The following is a 19,585-nucleotide window of genomic DNA, read 5'->3' as shown; positions in this document are numbered from 1 at the left end:
GAGTCCTCCACGGGGTGAGGGAAGGGCCGTCTCGTTGGTCCGCGCGGGCGGCGCTCTGCGTGGCGCCTCGGCGGGCACCGGAAGCGGGCGGCGGCCGCCATGGAGGCGGCGGCCCCGGTGCGGCTGTGGGTGAAGATGGAGCCGTTCCTGGTGGGGGCCCTGCCCGTCCCGCCGCCCGCCCGCCTCGGCCCGCACTACCTGCGGAAGATGGCGGCGTACGCCCGGGCGCGGGCGGCCGAGGGCTGCTTCCCGCGCCTGTCGTGGCCCCGCTGGCGGCACATCGCCTGCGGGAAGCTGCAGCTGGGCCGCGGCCTGGCCTGGCTCTACTTCGAGCTCTTCCACAGCCTCCTCCGGCACGACCCGCCGCGCCGCCTCGAGTGGGCCGAGGCCGAGGCGGCCTGTGCGAGCGCCGACGAGCTGGAGCGGGAGCGGAGCAAGGCAGGAGCCCCATCCCGGGCCGGGCGGGCGGGGTGGGGAGAGCCCAGCCCACCCTAATGCCTCTTTTTCTCCCCTCTCGGCCTAGCTGTCGGTAGACACTCTGCAGTTCCTGCTCTTCCTCTATGTCCAGCAGCTGAACAAAGTCTCCTTGCGAAGGTCTCTGATCGGAGAGGAATGGCCCAGCCCCAGGGCCAAGTCTCCCAGCATGACTGGGAAACCCTCCAGCGAGAATAAGGTATGTGTGGCCGTAGGATTCTGCTGTGTGGGGAACTGCAAAGTCCTGCCTTGAGGTGGGTTGGGAAGCGGCTGGTTTGGGCCTGGGAGGGTGTCACCCTGCCTGCGGTAAAGTCTAGGCTAGAGTCGACTTGGAGATGCTTCACTCAGTGGTAAATGAAATGAAGTTGGTGTATTCTCTGCAGCTTTACCAGCAGAGAATTCTGCCCTTGGGAATTTCCTAGAGCCTGAGACCAACTGTGAAAGTTCTCACAGAGCCTTGGCAAGTGTCCGTTTAAGAAGCAACGGCCTCTTTGCTTTTCCGTTAGCCAAATGGGAAGCTTTTCTTGTGTTGCAGGCTGCTTTCCCGTGATCCCCTGTAGAGTATTAGGATCCCAGAATGGTCCCTAGCATTAAGTTATATTTCAGAGAGGGGAGTTGGTTGGTCAGCTGTAGATCAACCGCGTGGAAATGCTAATGTTTCCTTTTAAAATGCTGTCAAATATTTTGAAAGAAGTGAGTTGGGTATCGGGTGCAGCTTGTGGGCAGCTCTGTATTTGAGAGTGAATTACAGATTCATTATAAAGGCCAGCTGCAAAGCTCAGTGGGTTTCTGTCATGACTGTGGTGCTGTGAGCTGGTGAAATGTAGCTTGGGACGAGCTGAAATAATTAAAAATAGGGACTGGGTAACTTTATACTGAAAGATTGAACAAATGAAAATAGATGTGAGAGGAACAGAGATACAGGGCTGTGAGTTGGGTGGCTGTGGAGCATCCAGTGCTATTTAAAAGCTGATGTTTTCTCTTAGCTGTAGCTGTTACATAAAACTCTGGACAGGGGTTTTATGCTTAAGGCAGGGATCTCCAGCCACTGCACAAGACACTCACAGCTGCTTCTTACACCCTTTTGGCTACAGCCCTCAGGGGTGGTGAGGCTGACGTGTAATCACAGCCCTGTGTTGCTTGTTGTGCAGTTTGCAGGCCAGCGAAGGCTGTCTTTATTAATGTCTGCCATAATTCTAGTCTCCTGCTTTTTTTTTTTTTTGGAATTTGAACTAATGATTCTTTCAGAGGTCGTTTGCTTTATTGGTCAGCTTGCTGTGAAGAAATGACCCTCTGCTTTTTCCCCCGCAGCGCCTCGGAAGGCGGCACTTAATCATAGCTGAAGGTCTGGAACAGATGCAGCGATTTTCCAACAGAGCAGTTGCAAGACCTTGCCTGTCAGTTATTGATTTGTTTCCTACCTTCCCTTGCCAGCAGCAGCGGGCTGAATTTGTGTGGGCAGGATCATAGGAGAGACTTTGTGCTTTCTAGAGTGAAATATTTGGTACTTGGAGGTAGAATAAAATGGTTTTCTCTTTTTTGGGGGGGAAGTTGCTGATGAGTCCAGTTTCAATTCTGTGTTTTGGAAGAGCAAAGGGAGCAGTGAGGAGGAGAGCACCTCAGCAGTGAGGAGGAGAGCACCTTGTCTGACTTGCTTTCCCTCTTTTAGAACGAGTATAAGCGAGGATGCATTGTATACTGCCAGTGGAGCTTGTCAGCTCTGTGAGAACTCACCTTGTTCTTCTGTTTTTTTTCTGCCCACTAAGAACTGGAACGATCAGGACCACCGTGCTTTCGTGCAGAGCCACCTCTCAGATATGCTGGAACTGCTGCTGGAGCCGGAGCAGCTCACCGCCTCCTCCCATTCCACCCACAGTAGCTTGGTGTCCTATGAAGCCATCTGTGCCCTCAGCTTCCTTATTGAAGGGACGGTGAACAAATCCAGGACGGTCCATCCTCTGCACAAGCTTGCCCTCTGGCAGCCCTGTCACGGGCTGAATGGCTACTCAAAGGTCTCCAGAACCTTCTCTTTCCCCAAGCTGGAGAGCTGGCTGCGCTCTTGCCTGACGACAAACCCTTTTGGCAGGACTGCCTGCCTCAAGTCTGGGAGGAAACTCGCGTGGGCACAGCAAGGTAGCTACAGGCAATGCTTTTATTTTTAGAAATAACTTTCCAGTCTCAGCTTCTCTTGCTGACTGGGGATCTGGGAGTGGTGGTGGGGGGGTTGCCTCCTTTGCCTCCTGCTGTCAGTGGAGATGGGGAAAGTGATGGCTTAGAGGTGAGTCTGGGGGACTAGAGGGTGCTGCGTGACATCTGTCTTGTATTTTTCTGGTCCTTGGAGCACTTCTGTGAGCAAATTTAATGAGTTTATTTTCAAAGGCTCCTCTGAGTGAGGTTGGTATCGCTGTCCTCATTATTCAAGTACAGCTGGACACACAGAATAGATAATGTGAGGTGTTTGTGGCAAAGCTGAGGACTGGTCTGGGTTTCTTTGCCTTGAATCGCAGCCCCTCGCCTGCAGGGACGTGGCAGCGGAGCCAAGGCACCTTCCACCTTAGGAGACAAAAATCCAGATGCATGTTTTGTTTCCTCTGACTGCACAATCGTAGGAGTCACAGTGTGTTGGGTAGGACAGTGTGGTTGCTCAAGGATTGTACTGTAGAGGGAGCATTTCACTGTTGTATAAACCTACAGTTCCTGCTTGCCACATAAAACTAGCCCTAAGGATCTGCAAGGCTAAGTCTTGTGTTCAAGAGCAGGCTTCTGGAAGTGGAGATGCCTAGGTCAGGGCTGTCTGTAGCTTGTGGGAGGCTTTGGCTGCCCCTGAATAATCATAGAATCAGAATATCTCGAGTTGGAAGGGACCCCTGAGGATCGTGGAGTTCTTGAAGTGGTTTTGATCTTTGAGTGTGCCCTGACTTCTGGAGCTTCTGACCGCTACGTACTGCTGGGGTGCCCAGTAGGCATCGGCGGATGGTATGACTGGTGCGTGAAGTGGTGCAGTTTGATGGTACCACCCTTGAAGTTTTGGGCTGGTTATTTTCTTGAGGGATTGCTGAGTGATGTGGACAGTGAACCATCATGTCTGTGTCTCTGTAGGAATCATGTGTAGCCTTTTTGTGCCTTTTTTTTTATTTTTAATTTTAAATGCATTAATGAACTTTATTCACAGTTGAAGGAACAACCAGGAGAGCAAAGATTGCCTGCAATGCTCTTGTGCTGCCCGAGGTGTTCCCCATGGTGATAATGAGCCAGGTGTACAAGCAGACGCTCGCCAAGAGCTCGAACACCCTGGTGGGGGCTCACATAAGAATCCATCGCTGCAACGAGTCGTTCATTTATCTCCTCTCTCCCCTCCGGTGAGTTTTTGTTCTTCTGGGACACAGCTAGATGACTTTGCAGCAAGTTTGTTCAAGTGCTGAGTTCTTTCAGTGAAAAAGTCCTGGTTTTGCTCTTTCCTGCTCACTGTGTCCTCGCTCGCTTGTTCTTTCGCAGATCCGTGACCATCGAGAAGTGCCGGAACAGCACTTTTGTCCTTGGCCCTGTGGAGGCGTCTGTTCACGTCCACAGCTGTGACAACGTCAAGGTCATTGTGGTTTGCCATCGTTTGGCCCTTTCTTCCACCGCTGGCTGTACTTTTTACATTCTCACACCTACCCAGCCTCTCATCCTCTCAGGGAACCGAGCAGTCAGCTTTGCCCCTTTCCACACCCATTATCCCATGCTTGAAGACCACATGGCTCAGGTGGGCTTGGCTACTCTGCCAAACTACTGGGACAGCCCCATGCTGGTGGGCAAGGAGAGCGGCGACACGAGTGTCTTCCGCCTCTTGCCGCCCTCGGACTTCTACACCTTCGTGATTCCTTTCGAGATGGAAGGAGACACCATGGAGACGCCGGGTGGGCTTCCCCACGCCTATCAGAAGGTGCTGAGTCAGCGAGAGCAGAAGGTAGAGGTCTGGCAGAGAACTGTGAAGGAGGCAGGCCTGACCAAGTGAGTGCTGCAGCCCAACAGGAACGTGTGAGCTGCCTTGCAGCTCCGCTCAGACGTACAAATGGAAGATTTATTTGATGTGGTTCAACAAAAAATGCTTTATTAATGGGTTGGTTTGCGTGAGCCTTGGCTTGTGTGCCGTTTCTGGAGTGTTAGTAATTAGCAATCTTGGGATCCTGGTCTTTGGTGGTGTTATAGTGAGGAGAATAACGTTTGCAGTCATAACTCTGAAGGAGGTGCTTTGTCATGACTGCATTTTCCTAGCTTGTGAGACTCGAGGAAAAGATCCTGCTGAGGGCTGAGGTGAGGGATCCACCCGGGCACGAAGAGTTTACGACTTGCCTCACGCTGGGCACTGTCTCTCTGCTGTCTCTGTTCTGCTTCCAGTGTCGTGGGGGAGATCTGGGTGCCTACCCTGAACAACAGCTCGACTAATTACTGGCCTGCAGCTGACTGGTGGTCACTCTTAGCCCAGCCTTTACATTGAGATTGAAGCTTTAAGTTACTGTTCCATCTGTTGTTGAGGTGAGCTAAGAATGTGCATGTGGACCATTACAGCAGATCACCTCGTGGACAGTAGCTTTTAAAGTCCTCTTTAGCAGATCACATCGAATCCTCTGCCCAGCTTTTGCTGCACTAGCTCGGCCTGTCCCAGCCCATCTGACGTACTGATGGTGTCTGTTTGCTTTCTCAGCACTTCTTGTGGAGTTGTGAAAAAGCTCCGCTTGCTTCCTTTGTCAGTGTGGTTTCTCCTGCAGCCAGCCAGATGGGGCAAGGGTACAAATCTCTGCCTGCTTCAGTTTAGCTGCTTTTTATCTTTTTGTGAACCCTTCTGGTGCAGCAACCCGAAGGACCTGGCTTCCCTTGCAAATACAGAACCCAGATATTCAACTGTAAAGGCTTGAAGAGATGAGAGCAAGTTTTGTTCCCTCAGCTCTACTTGAGCTGTATGGATTTTCTTTGTGTTCTGTGCTCAGTTGATGACTTGTAATGGGCGTGGAAGCAGTGATCTCATAGGGCTTTATCCTGAAAGATATTCTTCACACAGTATGAAAACCTTCTCTTGGGTCAAACTGTCAACACTTCCCCTCGTACCACGCTGAGGAGTTCTAGTCCATTTGATCGTTCGTTGTTTTGGAGGAGGTCCCTCTGCTTCCCTTGTTCCTTGCTAAAATCCAGGTGCCTCTGTGCTGGGTGTGGAGGAGCCTGCAGTCTGAAAGAGCTCTAGACTGGGAGAGAGTGAGGACAGAGGTGCAAAAACCTTCAAAACTTGCAGCACTGAGCCTTCAAGGGCAGCAGAGAGGGAAGTTATAACTTCAGATGTAATGACTAGAGTCATTTGTTGTGTCTGTCGACCTCATCTAAGGTGTTTTTTCCCCTTCCAGCCATTTTCTTCCCAGGGCTGCTGCTTCTCACCCCAGGGTTTTGTGAAGGTGTTTGGCCTGTCAAAATCCTGCTGTTAAAGAAACGTGAGGTAATATGGATGATGTGCTTAGATTTAACATCCTCTACAGCAGTCACAGGAGGCAAGAGCTCACTACTGGCGTGGCTTATTTCCTTAAAGGGGGAAAACTGTGCCCAGTTTAGAAGCTTGCTGAAAAGAAACCGGGCAGCTGAGAGTGTAAAATGTCTCTTGTCTCCTGCAGGCAGGGAAACAACTAGAGAGACGACTAGGAAGCTTAGAGCAAACAGGATATCAGACTTGTAGAAGGAAAAAAGCTGCCATGCCTGAACAGGGAGGTGAAAGGGAATGTTAGAAATAAGAAGACATCTTTCAAGAAGTTGAAGTTGTCTGGATGAGGAAAGTGGGGCAAAAAAAAAGAATGTAAATCCTGCCAGGCTGTAAGTAAAAACCCCGTAAGACAGGACCAGTAAGACAGCTTGAGGAGCAACTTGCAAAAGCATAAAATCCTGTTTATTCATTTTCTGAGCGTATCAGACAGAAAGTCTTTCAGGGTCAGCAGCAGATCAAGGTATATAAAAAGCACTTGGAGAAGATAAAACCCTAAGAGAAGAAAGGAGTGAGTGCCTTTGTGTTCACAGAATTTAGGTTAGTTTCCATCCTAGACCCCTGCTTTCTGGGGAGCATGTGTCAGTGAACGTCTCAAATGGAAGTGGTAGGACAAAAAAGGAGTCTTTAAGTTGAAAAAAGGGTCTGGGTACAGTGGGCTTCTCTGAAGCTGAGCGGTACAGAACTGAATAGAGCTGGTTTGCTGCTTTTCCCAGTACAGGGTGGGGTCAGCACATCAAATTAGGAATGGGTTCAAAGCAAAAGCACAGAAAATCTCCACAGATTATTGAAAATGTTCATGTTTTACATGGGTTCCGAAAGGAATTGCATAAGCTTGTAGAAAAAAAAGTCTTGTCAGGAGTTACTCACTATTTGTGCCACCTTTGGCTTAAGAACTTGTGGAGCTGAGCTGATCCCAGGTGGCTGGGATGCTGTTGGGGAGAAATACTGCACAGCTCTTGGACATCTGACCAGTGCCAGAGGCAGCCTGAGCTAAGTGATATACCCTCTTATTGCTGGTCTTACCAAAAACACCCCCAAAATTATTTACCAGTAATGGGAATTATTTGAGGAATGTTGTTTATATGCACGTTTGTTTCCTGATCTCCATCCCCTCTCCTTCAGATGCTGTCAGAACGGAATTTTGTGTCTTCAGTGCTTCAGCCCTCATTACTAATCTGCTTTTTCTCCCTTTTCAGACAGTTTTTAATCTGTGCTCTAAGAGTAAAGCAGGGGAAGCCCTGTGGAGCAGGGTTGCTGTGCTGGTGGAGTGGGGAAGTCTGCGTGATGAGTTCTGCTTTTGGGGTTCATTATAGTCATATTTACTTGGTAAAAACCTTCTCTTCCTGGTACAGACAGTTCATGAACCAAGCCCAGCTCTTAGCTGGTCTATATGGAAGCTTGTTTTGGTAGTGAAGGTGAGGTTTAGAAGTATAATACTATAAATAAACGTGATCTGTATATACTTCCCTGCTGATCTTTTGGTTTCAGGGATCAGAGGAAACAGTTCCAGATGCTGGTAGAAAACAAATTCTACAAATGGCTGGTTCAGACAGGGAACCGTCAGCAGCTGGATAGCCTTGTCCCTCCTGCAGTGGGCTCCAAGCAGGCAGCAGGATAGCGTCGTGTTCCTGGACAGCAAAAGGAAAGGAAGGGTGAGTAGAGGGCACGTTTCTCTTGATTCTTCTCTGTCTAGAAGAATTGTCCTAGAAGAATTGTCTCACCTAGGGAGACGTGGAAGAAGTAGGAGGCTGTTCAAGTGGACATTCTCCCGAGAGCCTTGCATTTGGTTTTAGTTCTTATTTTGCAGTCAAAACCTCTCTTCAATGTGAATCTGTTCCCTGTGTACTCAGCACCTCCCTCGCTCTCTGCCGGCGTTCTGTTTGATTTGTTGGGGACGTCTGTGTGCGTCTGTAACGGCAGATAGGTGTGTTGTACGTAATCTGATGGAAAAACTTATTTGAACAGCTGCCCGTTCAAAGAGGCTGTGTGTATTAATGCCCATTTTTACCTGTCTCACTTTGTGCTTAAGAGAATCAAGTGAGACTTCAAATAATTCTTACTTCATAGTGTCTTTCTGTTCCCAAGCAGATTTAGGAGCCAGAGAGAAGCCTTTACTCTATTTTTCTGCCACTGCATGTTTCAAGCCATTAGAAAGTTGTGGTTTTTTTTTCCTTTCCTTTAGTCTTTGAGTTGCTTTTTCTTTGCTGGTGTTGGGAGTAAAATTTGCTCCTCTGTTTTGTTACAGAATTCTGGGAACAGGCAGCGCTAGACTGAAAACAGTTCTCATTAAGACTTCGCGGCCATCCTGACTGAACACACTTGATGTGGACCTGGCGCCCAGCCTCGGTGTGCATTGGACTGTCTGTCTGTCTGCTTTAGGATTTCTGATCGCTGCCACTTTCCCAGGACGTGCTGTAACTATTCTGTTGCTAATTGAGAAAGTGCATGGCACTAGAGGGTGATGAAGTACGCCTTTAGTGGGGAGGGTGTCATGGTTAGCGTCCGTGGTGTGCGAGTATCCAGCAAAGGAGCCCTTCCTGGTGCAGAGATGGACGCAGGCCATTGCTTACACCTTTATGGTACGAGCCAGCTGCACTGGTTTTTATAAATGTGAACGAGGAATGTTTGATTTTTTTTTAATGAATGAAATTCAATGGCTATTTTTTTAGATGAAGATGGCACTTAAGCAATGTGTTTTTATGGAATTAGCTTTCTTTTACTTTTGCATTGTCTTGACAAATGTCAATAAACCAGAGTTCTCAGATAAGCCTGGCACGTGTCCTAGGGAAAGGGTTTTACCTGTACAGTGGGTGTTAGAGGGACACAACATCTTCACTGCTTGATGAGATGTGAACTGATCAGCTCAGAAGTGCTAATTATTAACAGCCGTGGAGTTGAAGGCTGCCCTAGCACAGCATTTTGATACAAACGCTGTTTCCTACCTTTAATATTTCTTGCAAAAAGTATCGACTTGAATGAGTACCATTCTCATGCCCTAGTGGAACCTGTCCTGGGCAGGCGTGCTCATAGCTGAGCACCTCAATAAGCTGGGCAGAACAGGCAGAGGCGTCGCGTGGGTGGCTGAATGTAGCAGCTGTGTGTGCCTTGTGAATCATAGAATCATAGGGGTTGGAAGGGACCTCTGGAGATCATCGAGTCCAACCCCCTGCCAGAGCAGGACCAGTCTAGGGCAGGTTACACAGGAACGCATCCTGTGAAGAGCTGTCCAACCTGAGTGCGAGGGGAAGGCAGGGGCGGTTAGTTCTGTGGTGTATCCAGCTGTTGTGATGCTAGAATTTTTCTGGTGGTCTCTCGTGGCTCCTGGGGAGGCAGGTGGTGCAATGCAAGAGGAGTTTATTATATTTAACCGACTTTGAAAGGGGGTATGTGTGCAGAGTGAGTGCAGCGGAGCTTTGAGATGTCCTAGTGAACCTACTGAGTTGCCTTTCGATAGGATCTGGATTGTGGTTGGACTCTGATCTTCCTCAGACAGCATTTGAGTTAAAAAATGTGAGGGGCCTCGCAGCTTTCTAGCAGTAAGAGCTGTAAGGAGCAGCACTAGATGATTCAAGACACCTAAACAGAAGGAGGCTGAGGTGCTGCTGAGCGTGTGTCTGGGGCTGTCATGTCTGACTGCACTGAGCAGAGCTGCTGTCGTGAGACTGCTTGTCCTGACAGATTGGACGCTGCTGGGCCAGATCCGTGTCCCTTTGTTCTGCTAAGCCTGGGGGCTGGTGCAGTGAATGGCTGCAGAGGTGGTTTTTCATGATGCTCTGGTGGGGGGGTCTGGGTGTCCGTAAGCCGGCAATCCTCACCCGCCCTGCTCAGCGGGCCGGAGCGGGGCTGGAAGAAAAACTCTTTTGCTCAAACTGCCCACAGTGGTGTAGGAGTTTTGAGTTGAATTGGTGACATTGGCAGATTTTGTCAGAAATTTGGGCGCCGTTCTTTACCATTTGCTGTGTGGAGTCACTCACTTTGGGGGTGTGCGGCCAGGCATATTTCTTTTCCTCTGTCAGGCACCATTGGAGCGATCCCTCAGCCACACAGCACTGGCCTGCACATGGGCAGAGGTGGCTGCGCTTTCTTGCAGCCATCTAGAAATAGGTGCTTTCCCCTGATTTGAATCCTGTGTCCAGTTCTGGGCCCCGCACTTCAAGAAAGATGTTGAGGTGTTGGAGCGAGTCCAGAGGAGGGCGACCAAGCTGGTGAAGGGTCTGGAGGGTCTGACCTACGAGGAACGGCTGAGGGAGCTGGGGGTGTTTAGCCTGGAGAAGAGGAGGCTCAGAGGTGACCTTAGTGCAGTCTACAACTACCTGAAGGGAGGTTGTAGCGCAGTGGGAGTCGGCCTCTTCTCCCAGGCAACCAGCGATAGGACAAGAGGACACAGCCTCAAGCTTCGTTAGGGGAGGTTCAGGTTGGACATTAGGAAGCATTTCTTCTCAGCAAGGGTCATTAGCCATTGGAAGGGGCTGCCCAGGGAGGTGGTGGAGTCGCCATCTCTGGAGGGGTTTAAGAAAAGACTGGACATGGCACTTAGTGCCCTGGTCTAGTTGCCATGGTGGTGTCAGGGCAATGGTTGGACTCGATAATCCCAGAGGGCTCTTCCAGCCTCATTGATTCTGTGATTCTGTGGTATAGCTCAAGCTGAAGTTGTGCTGTAAAAACACGCAGCCTCTTTGCTGCCACGGGTGTTCCATTGTGAGCTTTGGAAGCAGAGGCTCCTCTTTGCCAGCCTGTGGTGTCTGCCCTGAGCACGTGTCAACCATTTCCTAGCTGCATCCTTCGCTGCATGGGGACGTTCTCTGATAAATACTGTGTCTCTTCCTTACAAATGAGGACGGGCGTTTTAGAGCTGGTGAGGATGCCTTCTTGTTTAACATGCTTGAAAGGGAGAGAGAGCAGCCAAATTGCCCCTCGTCCTCCAGGACTTGGCAGGGGGCTGTGCGTTTTGAGTGCGTTTGGCAGAATTTTGGTGCCCTGACTCAGCAAACGGTGACAAAGGGAGGATGGCGAAGCCTTTCTTTATTCCGTAATCCTGTTTGCTTTTCTGGAAAGCGCCTATAGCCTCGGAATCACTGACTCAATTTTTGGATTCTATTCTCATGACAAAGCGGCTGTCTGGTTTAAAACAAGCCCGTTATAAAAAGGATGACTGGAATCCTGGCTGTTTGTAACAGCTTCTGACGTTCCTCCAGCACTGGGGAGCGTGGCTGGAACGGAAAATGTCCGGAGCTGGAACCAAGGTATGTTTATTTGCAAATTATTTGTGATTGTGCCTAGGAGTAGAGAATTTATCTGGGGTAAGTTGTGGAGAAACTTGGCGTTTCTTTGTTCTACTGCCAGCTTCCTGCTCTGTCGGTCTGTCAGCAAGAGGAGGTGCTTGAAATCCCTCCTCGAATGGAGGGGAGCTGGAGCTGAGCCCTCCCTAGTCTTTTCCCAGGTCTTGGCTGTTTCCTCTAGGTGTGGCTCTGCCAGAGGATGGAGTCGAACACAGGGACTGGTGAGGGGATATTTTAAAATGCACCAGGACCTGATGCCTTGTAAATCGACAGCGGAGGCTGCTGTGCCAGCAGCGAGCGTGACGAGCTGCATTCGCAGAGCAGAGTCTCGTGGAAGGCTTCCTTGGGAGGACCTGAGTCCCAGCGCCAGTGGCAGCCACCACATCCCCCTTCCACGGTGGAGCAAAGGGAGTGCTGCGACAGAAGGACGCCTGGATGGTGACCATAGCATTCCCTGAGAGATGTGATTTGGTGGAATTGGCAGAGGTGAATTTAAACTGGAGAAGGAGATAGATCAGAAAGATCTTCAACTTCAGCTAGAGTGATGTGCATCAGATGGGGATCCAGCTCTAATGCTGTGCTCTTCAGTCTTGAAGTTAGCAGAGCTGAGCTGGTTGGTCACGCAGACCTTGTTGTAGGGTTGGGACTGGGCAGGGATAAACAGCTGGGAAAGGAGGGCGAGAACTGTGGGCTAGTGGCCAGTTTCTCCTGTGAAATGTTACACAACTGTTACAAGGCTGTGGACACACATCTTTCCATTGCATGAGTTTGGCTTTGGGGTTACATTCCTTGTAACATGTGGAGGCTGTGAGACCCAAGGGGGCAGAGGGTGCAGAAGCATCGTGGGTTTGTAGGCCCTGGCCGATGCTATGGAAGATCTGGATTCAGGCTCTGCTTCTCCACACCTTTCATCTGTGATCTTGGCTCAAAGCGATTTGGCTATTTCTGAGCAAATCTTTTCTCTGTGCCATGCCCTTGCCTAGCACAGAGATAAAAAGAGATCATTAAATGCTATTTCCCACAACCTAAGCGTGCGTTCTGCCCTAGAAAGGGGTCACTGCCCCTGTGCTGCTTGCTTAGAACGCAGCGAGTGCTACTGGTTGTTGCTGCTCACTAGTTTCCTTCTAGCAGAGCTGCTGTTGGGAAGAAATGTGATAACTGCTATGAGGTGGCCAAGAGAGTAAGAGTTTTACAGTCCCGTAAGGAAGGTCTGCTCTGGCAAATCTGTTATCTGCCAGGTAAGCCCCCAAAAGCAAAGTTTGGGCTGTGAGCAGAGCAACTTGGTGGCTTTACTGAAGGACGACGCTTTGTGTCAGAGTAACAGGCGACTGGAATGAACCGACAAATCTGGAATTGGAATCTGTCCTTCACCTGTTGTTATCCTGGGGGTGAAAAACGTCCGTCTGCTCTGTTTGTGCCTGAATCATTGGAGGAAGGCTGAGAAGCGCTGAGCGTGAAGGTCTGAAAGGAATTGAGGGTGTGTGCAAAGAGCTGTGGTGGAGAATGGGTGGGCAGGAGCCCTCTCCTGAAGTCTTCCTAAAAATGGGCTAAGAATAAAACAACGAATGACAGTTTTGGTTGTTCACTTGTTCTGTGGGAATGTCTATACCCTTAATGTGCTCTTCGATTTCTTTGGCTTTGTGGCTTTATAAGTACAGGGAAAATATCCTCCTAGGAACACCCAGGTAGCTTTGCCAAACTGAAGTTAGCTGTGTGGGGAAGGAACATCAAAAGAGCTTTTCTTTTCTGTTACAAATGAATGGGGCATCGCAAGAGGAGCTGGTTCTGCTGGCTGCCAGCCACAAAATCACGGCAGCTCACGCGGAGCCAGGACCAGAGATGGTGGAGACCCTTTTCCATTGCTAATCACCCCGCTGTGAGGCAGGAGGAGGCATCTCTCTGCCTGCCTGCCTGCACAGAGAGCAGAGCTGTGGGTCTTACAGACGTTGGGCAGAGTTCATCATCGACCGTGCTGGACGCTCACTGCGAGGACAGGAGTGGGATTGCAGAGCTCTGGGGGTGATGTTGAAGAAGGGGAGAGCTCATCAGCTGTCCCAGTGAAGGGTAATGGCTGAGCCATGAAGAGATGCATCACTACAACCACTCCACGGAGGGGATTACAGGGCTGCTGTGGCTTCCTTGACCATTGGCTTCAAGAAGAGGATTCCTGGTGGTGAGTGACTGCCCAACCTCAGTGAGCAGGGCTTTCAGTGTTGCCTCTGGGCTCATGCTGGCAGATTTTTCAGGTGATACCTCTAGGGATAAATATCCAGAACCAGGATCTGTAAGACAACAGCAAGGTTATGGCTGGTAAGGGCTGACCAGCATGGTTAACTGTGCCCAGTGGGAGCAGTGTGGGAAAACAGGAGTTGGAGATTTTAGTGCATACCCTTTACAACCTTTGCTGGAAAGATGGTAGTGATCTGCCAACTCTCCATTGCACTGACTATGGGAAGAGTTTGCTCAGGAGGGAGAGATGTGGGGACACGTTGCTTTGTATGTGCCGACTGCTCTGTAATGGGAGCTCAGTCCCTTGAAATTAAGAGGAAAACGTGAGGGAAATAACATTATCCTAATAACGGTCTACTAACAGGCCACGAGACCAAGGACGTAAATCCTCTGAGTCCCCATATGCCTGGTCAGGCTGGTGGGACCCTTTTCAGAAAGGGTTATTAGCCATTGGAAGGGGCTGCCCAGGGAGGTGGTGGAGTCACCATCTCTGGAGGGGTTTAAGAAAAGCCTGGACATGGCACTTAGTGCCCTGGTCTAGTTGACATGGTGGTGTCAGGGCAATGGTTGGACTCAATGATCCCAGAGGGCTCTTCCAACCTGGTTGATTCTGTGACACACTGACCAACCAGCTCTAGGAAATCTGTGGCCACCTTGTTTTTTAACACAAAGTGAATGGAAAAAAAAATAGTAAGCGGGTTGTCCTCCATTTGAGTCTGTGTGAAACGGTGACAATGAGCAGTATGTTTAACAGCAGTGGTGTTAGATCAATACAAGTAGCCAAAGCACGTGGTGAAGTACAACCAGGTAGGAGCAAAGGGTGAGTGTGTGTCTTAATGCTCAAACTATGGAAGAACTATGGGGAAAATGGATTACAGAATTCTGCATGTTAGATGCTTAAATCACAGTGGCCAGAAAAATTCTCTGCAAAGCAGCGTAGGGGAAAGGGACCTGGGGGTCCTAGTGGACAGCAGGATGACCATGAGCCAGCAGTGTGCCCTTGTGGCCGAGAAGGCCAATGGCCTCCTGGGGTGTATTAGAAAGGGTGTGGTCAGCAGGTCAAGAGAGGTTCTCCTCTCCCTCTACTCTGCCCTGGTGAGGCTGCATCTGGAATATTGTGTCCAGTTCTGGGCCCCTCAGTTCAAGAAGGACAGGGAACTGCTAGAGAGAGTCCAGCGCAGAGCCACGAAGATGATTAAGGGGGTGGAACATCTCCCTTCTGAGGAGAGGCTGAGGGAGCTGGGTCTCTTTAGCTTGGAGAAGAGGAGACTGAGGGGTGACCTCGTTAATGTTTATAAACATGTAAAGGGCAAGTGTCACGCGGATGGAGCCAGGCTCTTCTCAGTGACATCCCTTGACAGGACAAGGGGCAATGGGTGCAAGCTGGAACACAGGAGGTTCCACATAAATATGAGGAAAAACTTCTTTACAGTGAGGGTGACTGAACACTGGCACAGGCTGCCCAGAGAGGGTGTGGAGTCTCCTTCTCTGGAGACATTCAAAACCCGCCTGGACGCGTTCCTGTGTGACATGATCTAGGCAATCCTGCTCCGGCAGGGGATTGGACTAGATGATCTTTTGAGGTCCCTTCCAATCCCTGACATTCTGTGATTCTGTGAATTGGCTGAGGCAATCTCAGATGCTACCAAATAACCCGGCAGCACATATGGGGTTGGTGCTGTACTGGAAGGCTGGAAAAGGTGAAATGCTGCCTTGAGTATGCACGGCATTGGTTCAAGCAACTTGTGCATCAGTTGGTTCAATGCAAGGCTCTAGAAGCCACCAGTGATCAAACTGCTGTTAAGGTGGGAGATGGGCTGGTGATTGGGTGCAGCTGCAAGGGAGCTGCTGAGACCGATTCGTGTCAAACTCATGTGATTTTTGGCATGGTCTGGCATCACAGTATCATAAGCAAGCAAGGGATATAGATAAAATAGACATGATGGAACCCTTATTGTAAAAAGCAGCTCTTCATGAATGATTGTCACCTGGAAGAATCTAAAACTGGGGCTGCACAAAGTACTGGTCTGGGTCTAGGGCTTGGCAGTATTTCCATGAAGGGCTTTTTGAAGAACGCATGCGTTGCCTCTCCGGGCCTGGCTGGGTTGGTGATACCTCGGCAAGAGGAATGGGATTTGCTCACCAGCTCTCGAGATCATTTTGGAACAGGTTGTGATCAAGCAGGGAAAACGTGTCCCTAAGGAAAGTGCTTTGCAGTCAGCTGCCTGGCTGTAGAGCAGCACTTGGGAAAGACAACTCCAAATAACCAAAACAGAAGAAGACAACTGCAAATGCAGCCCGTGGATGTCCGAAGAACTGTGCTATCCACCACATATGTGGAGGTCTCCTTTAGTTTTTCTTGGCACTGGTAAAACTTGTGTGATGTCCAGCATACTGTGGACCATTAAGAGTGGGAACAAGAACAATTGCAGGGCTAGAAGACGTGGCCCAGGAGGAAAGAGGCCTCACCACCCCCTTGTCAGTGAAGGTCCAACTGCAAACACTCGGTAAGCTGGTATAAATGTACAATCCGTTGGCTACTTATGGCTCCCTTGGCTGTAATTTAGTAACTACTGATCTAGAAAAGGTGGGAGGGAAATGTTTTAATAGTGCTTTGCTGCAAAGAGGACGGGGACTTCAAGGGAGCTTTGGGTTGGACTGGGACAGAACTAGATGCTGGGAAGGGCGAGGAGTTGGTGGTGGCTGGAATTGTTGGGGCCAGACCGGTGAATCGGCTGCCAGGCTTAGTTGGGATGCAGTTGGTCCTGATGTTGATGACTTTTTGACGTCTTGAGGGCTCTGTTTTCAGATAATTCATGCCATGGTGCAGCTAGAATATGGACACAGGCATATGCACACGCTGGGTGATGAGGAACCTCCCTGCTTTCCTTCCTCTGCTTGTGTTTCAGGTCACCTTCTATGAAGACAAGAATTTCTTAGGCCGTTGTTACGAGTGCGACAGCGACTGCCCCGATTTTCACACCTACCTGAGCCGCTGCAACTCCATCCGCGTGGATGGAGGCACCTGGGTGGCCTATGAGAGGCCAAACTTTTCCGGGAACATGTACGTCCTGACGCACGGGGAGTATCCTGACTACCAGCACTGGATGGGCCTCAACGACCGCCTCGGCTCCTGCAAAGCCGTCCAGATAGTAAGTGTGACCTCTTCCCAAGCGACGTTTTAATTTACACACCTATCATTAAAGAGTTTCAGCATGCTTGGGGGTGGACCCCATCTTCCTGGGGACCCATGGGAGCTCCCTTGGAGAGGTTGGCTAGAGGGGGTTTGCTCCTGCAGTGCTGCTCTGGGAACGATGAGGTGTTTGGTGAGTGGAGAAGGTAAATCTCTTCCACTCCTGACTGCAGTGGGGAAAAGCAGATCCCTCTGAGTGCTTTGTAGGTGAGTTTCCATCAGAACAGCAGCGTAGTTTTATCTGCATCTTCTTCTAGGGACTTCAGTGTCCAGGCAGGTCACTCCGAGGTTTGCCTCTTGCCTTCCCCCCTGGTGGAGGTGGTGGAGTCACCATCTCTGGAGGGGTTTAAGAAAAGACTGGACGTGGCACTTAGTGCCCTGGTCTAGTTGACAGGGTGGTGTCAGGGCAATGGTTGGACTCGATGATCCCAGAGGGCTCTTCCAACCTCATTGATTCTGTGATTCTGTGGTGTGCTGCCAACTGAGCCAAATCTGATGGTGGGCGCAAGGCTTGGAACAGTGGGATGTAGATTTTGCAGGAGCTCGAAGGAGGGACAGTTCGTTTGCCTCTCTAGCAAGCCAGGGCTGCCTCCTGATACAGGGAACCGAATCTCAGTATCACCAAGCCCTTCTGGGCGTGGGGAGAACAGCCCCAGGAGCAGACCTGGAGCGACCAGGCGTGGGAGGGATGCCTGAAGCCCTCCTTGGGCATGCTTGGAGGATGCTTGGTGTCTCCTGGTATTAGGCAACGCGTGTCTCCCTGCTGCAGCACAGGAATGGTGCTCATCCCCTCCTAACCGATGATGGGCAGATGCTCCTGCAGCCTCTGGCAACCTCCTGTTCTTCCACCAGCAGGAGATGTAGGTTGTAGTTGACAGTGCGCAGCATTTACACCCTGGAGAAGTGCTGGGGTGAGGGGAGAAAGGAAGAGAGGGAACGATCCCTTTGGGAAGGAGCCCCCTTTAAAACTGGCAGGGATGGGAGCGTGGATGGAGGGTGGACTGCGGTTGGGATGCTGAGTGCTGCCGCTGGGGTTTTGCCAGCAGTGGGGCAGATGTTGGTGACTCGAGTAGCACAGCCACGGATTCCCGTTGCATGGAGAGGGTCACACAGCTGAGAAGGGGTTTGGCTTTCATGTCTGGAGGTCTAACTCCACTTTGAGCCCGTTCTGAGTTTGAGCTAGGTCTAAATCCCTTTGGGCAGGGAGAGTTTGCAACCAGTTCAGAGCGCTGAACTGGAACCAAAACACATGGGAGAGGTAACAGCAGCACAGCTGCTTCCACCAGGATGAAATGCAGAGGCCTTATCCTGCGGGTCCACCCAGTGCCTGGCTTCCCCTCCTGTGCTTGGCGAGGTCACCCAGGGACCTGCCGCTCGCAGGCGTCAGGTCAGGGTGCCCCGGAGAAGCCGCAGCAGCAGCACATGGATCTGAGAGACCCCGCAGTGCTCGGCTGGGGCTGGCAACGAGAGCGGGCTCGGGGGGAGATGGTGTCCAGGCAGCTGCAGATTAAAAACTTGCCGTGGTGCCTTCAGGCAATGCAGCGCTTCAAATCACAGAGGAAAATACCTGCGCTGCGTTCGCCTGTAATACAACCCAGCTGGGGTCACCAGCTCATTAAACTCCTCGTTGCCCGGAGGAGCGGGCAGGGGAGGGGGGTCCGTCTCTCCTCACGCTCACGTGGAGGGGCTGAAGGGTCCGAGGTGGGCAGGCTGCCTGGGGTAGAGAGCCCAGCGCTTGCTGACTTGGCTTGATCCCTCCCTGCGAAACTGGGGCCGCGGTGGGGGTTTGAGCCGAAGCTGCTCCGCGCCGGCTCGCTGCTTTTGTGCCCTCTTTGCACGTGATGCTCAGTCAAAAGTTACCCCGCTGCGTATTGGGGGCTGACGTGAGCTGTTCAGCCCTGTCCTGGTGTGCTGGGGGGGTGGTTTGAACCTGATCTGAGTCTGAGCTCTGCTCCCATCTGCTGGTGACCATCAGAGCCGGGGACGTGTCGGTCCTCCAGCGCTCTGCCATTTTCTCTCCCCCTTTTTTCTAGCCAAGTGGAGGCCGGGGCCACATCCAGGTGTTTGAGAAAGGAGATTTTGGTGGGCAGATGTTCGAAGCCACCAAAGACTGCCCTTCTGTGATGGAGGAGTGGCACATGCACGAGGTCCACGCCTGCAGAGTGCTGGAAGGTGTCTGGATTTTCTACGAGCATCCCAACTACCGGGGCAGGCAGTACCTGCTGCCCAAGGGCGAGTACCGCAAACCGGTGGAGTGGGGGGCGGCGAGCCCCGCCATCCAGTCCTTCCGCAGCATCGCCCAGTGAGGCAGCCCGGGCACTGGGCTGCTGGAGGGCATCAATAAAGCAACTGAGTCGCTCAGCTCAGCCTGTCCTGCTTATTCCTGGGGTCTGGCGTGCGAGTTATCCCACCCCAGGGGAGCCATCCTTTGACCAGTCCAGTGGGGAGCAGTGAAACCACTCAGAATCACAGAATCAACCAGGTTGGAAGAGCCCTCTGGGCTCATCAAGTCCAACCGTTGCCCTGACACGACCATGGCAACTAGACCAGGGCACTAAGTGCCATGTCCAGTCTTTTCTTAAACCCCTCCAGAGATGGTTGACTCCACCACCTCCCTGGGCAGCCCCTTCCAATGGCTAATGACCCTTGCTGAGAAGAAAACTCATCCATGGGACTCCAGTTTTTGGTGGTGGCTGTGGGTGGCTCATGACCACTGCAGAGTCCCCGCTTTCTGCGTTGCTGAAAGGGTCATTAGCCATTGGAAGGGGCTGTCCAGGGAGGTGGTGGAGTCACCATCTCTGGAGGTGTTTAAGACAAGACTGGACATGGCACTTAGTGCCATGGTCTAGTTGCCATGGTGGTGTCAGGGCAACGGTTGGACTCGATGATCCCAGAGGGCTCTTC

General features: G+C 51.2%; 2 protein-coding genes across 3 annotated transcripts; both read left to right on the top strand.

The window, feature by feature from the left end:
- Positions 1 to 97: 97 nt before the first annotated feature.
- TBCCD1 (TBCC domain containing 1) lies at positions 98 to 8,711 on the top strand. 2 transcript variants are annotated; one of them, XM_068421159.1, is made up of 7 exons: positions 98 to 438; positions 524 to 673; positions 2,241 to 2,607; positions 3,647 to 3,833; positions 3,970 to 4,467; positions 7,469 to 7,632; positions 8,226 to 8,711. In XM_068421159.1, the coding sequence occupies exons 1-6, from the start codon at positions 100 to 102 to the stop codon at positions 7,596 to 7,598; spliced, it is 1,671 nt and encodes a 556-aa protein (XP_068277260.1). In that variant the 5' UTR covers positions 98 to 99; the 3' UTR covers positions 7,599 to 7,632; positions 8,226 to 8,711. The 2 variants fall into 2 exon arrangements, with proteins under 2 accessions (XP_068277260.1, XP_068277261.1); XM_068421160.1 differs by lacking the exon at positions 8,226 to 8,711 and adding an exon at positions 4,855 to 4,992 and having other exon boundaries at positions 7,469 to 7,550.
- A 2,491-nt stretch (positions 8,712 to 11,202) lies between these two features.
- On the top strand, positions 11,203 to 18,987 carry CRYGS (crystallin gamma S). The gene is made up of 3 exons (XM_068421174.1): positions 11,203 to 11,223; positions 16,398 to 16,640; positions 18,715 to 18,987. Exons 1-3 carry the CDS (start codon positions 11,203 to 11,205, stop codon positions 18,985 to 18,987), a joined length of 537 nt encoding a protein of 178 aa, XP_068277275.1.
- The last annotated feature ends 598 nt before the right edge of the window (positions 18,988 to 19,585 follow it).

Source organism: Nyctibius grandis, chromosome 32, assembly GCF_013368605.1.
Source record: "Nyctibius grandis isolate bNycGra1 chromosome 32, bNycGra1.pri, whole genome shotgun sequence".
NCBI lineage: Eukaryota > Metazoa > Chordata > Aves > Nyctibiiformes > Nyctibiidae > Nyctibius > Nyctibius grandis.
This window is presented reverse-complemented; position numbering and strand designations above follow the sequence as displayed.

Excerpts from the sequence above, each read along its gene's own strand:
- TBCCD1 (XM_068421159.1), top strand. The coding sequence starts at position 100 with ATGGAGGCGGCGGCCCCGGTGCGGCTGTGGGTGAAGATGGAGCCGTTC. Across the intron at positions 2,608-3,646 it reads ACTCGCGTGGGCACAGCAAG|TTGAAGGAACAACCAGGAGA; the intron begins GTAGCTACAGGC and ends CTTTATTCACAG. Across the intron at positions 4,468-7,468 it reads AAGGAGGCAGGCCTGACCAA|GGATCAGAGGAAACAGTTCC; the intron begins GTGAGTGCTGCA and ends TTTTGGTTTCAG.
- CRYGS (XM_068421174.1), top strand. The coding sequence starts at position 11,203 with ATGTCCGGAGCTGGAACCAAG. Across the intron at positions 11,224-16,397 it reads TGTCCGGAGCTGGAACCAAG|GTCACCTTCTATGAAGACAA; the intron begins GTATGTTTATTT and ends CTTGTGTTTCAG. Across the intron at positions 16,641-18,714 it reads CCTGCAAAGCCGTCCAGATA|CCAAGTGGAGGCCGGGGCCA; the intron begins GTAAGTGTGACC and ends CCTTTTTTCTAG.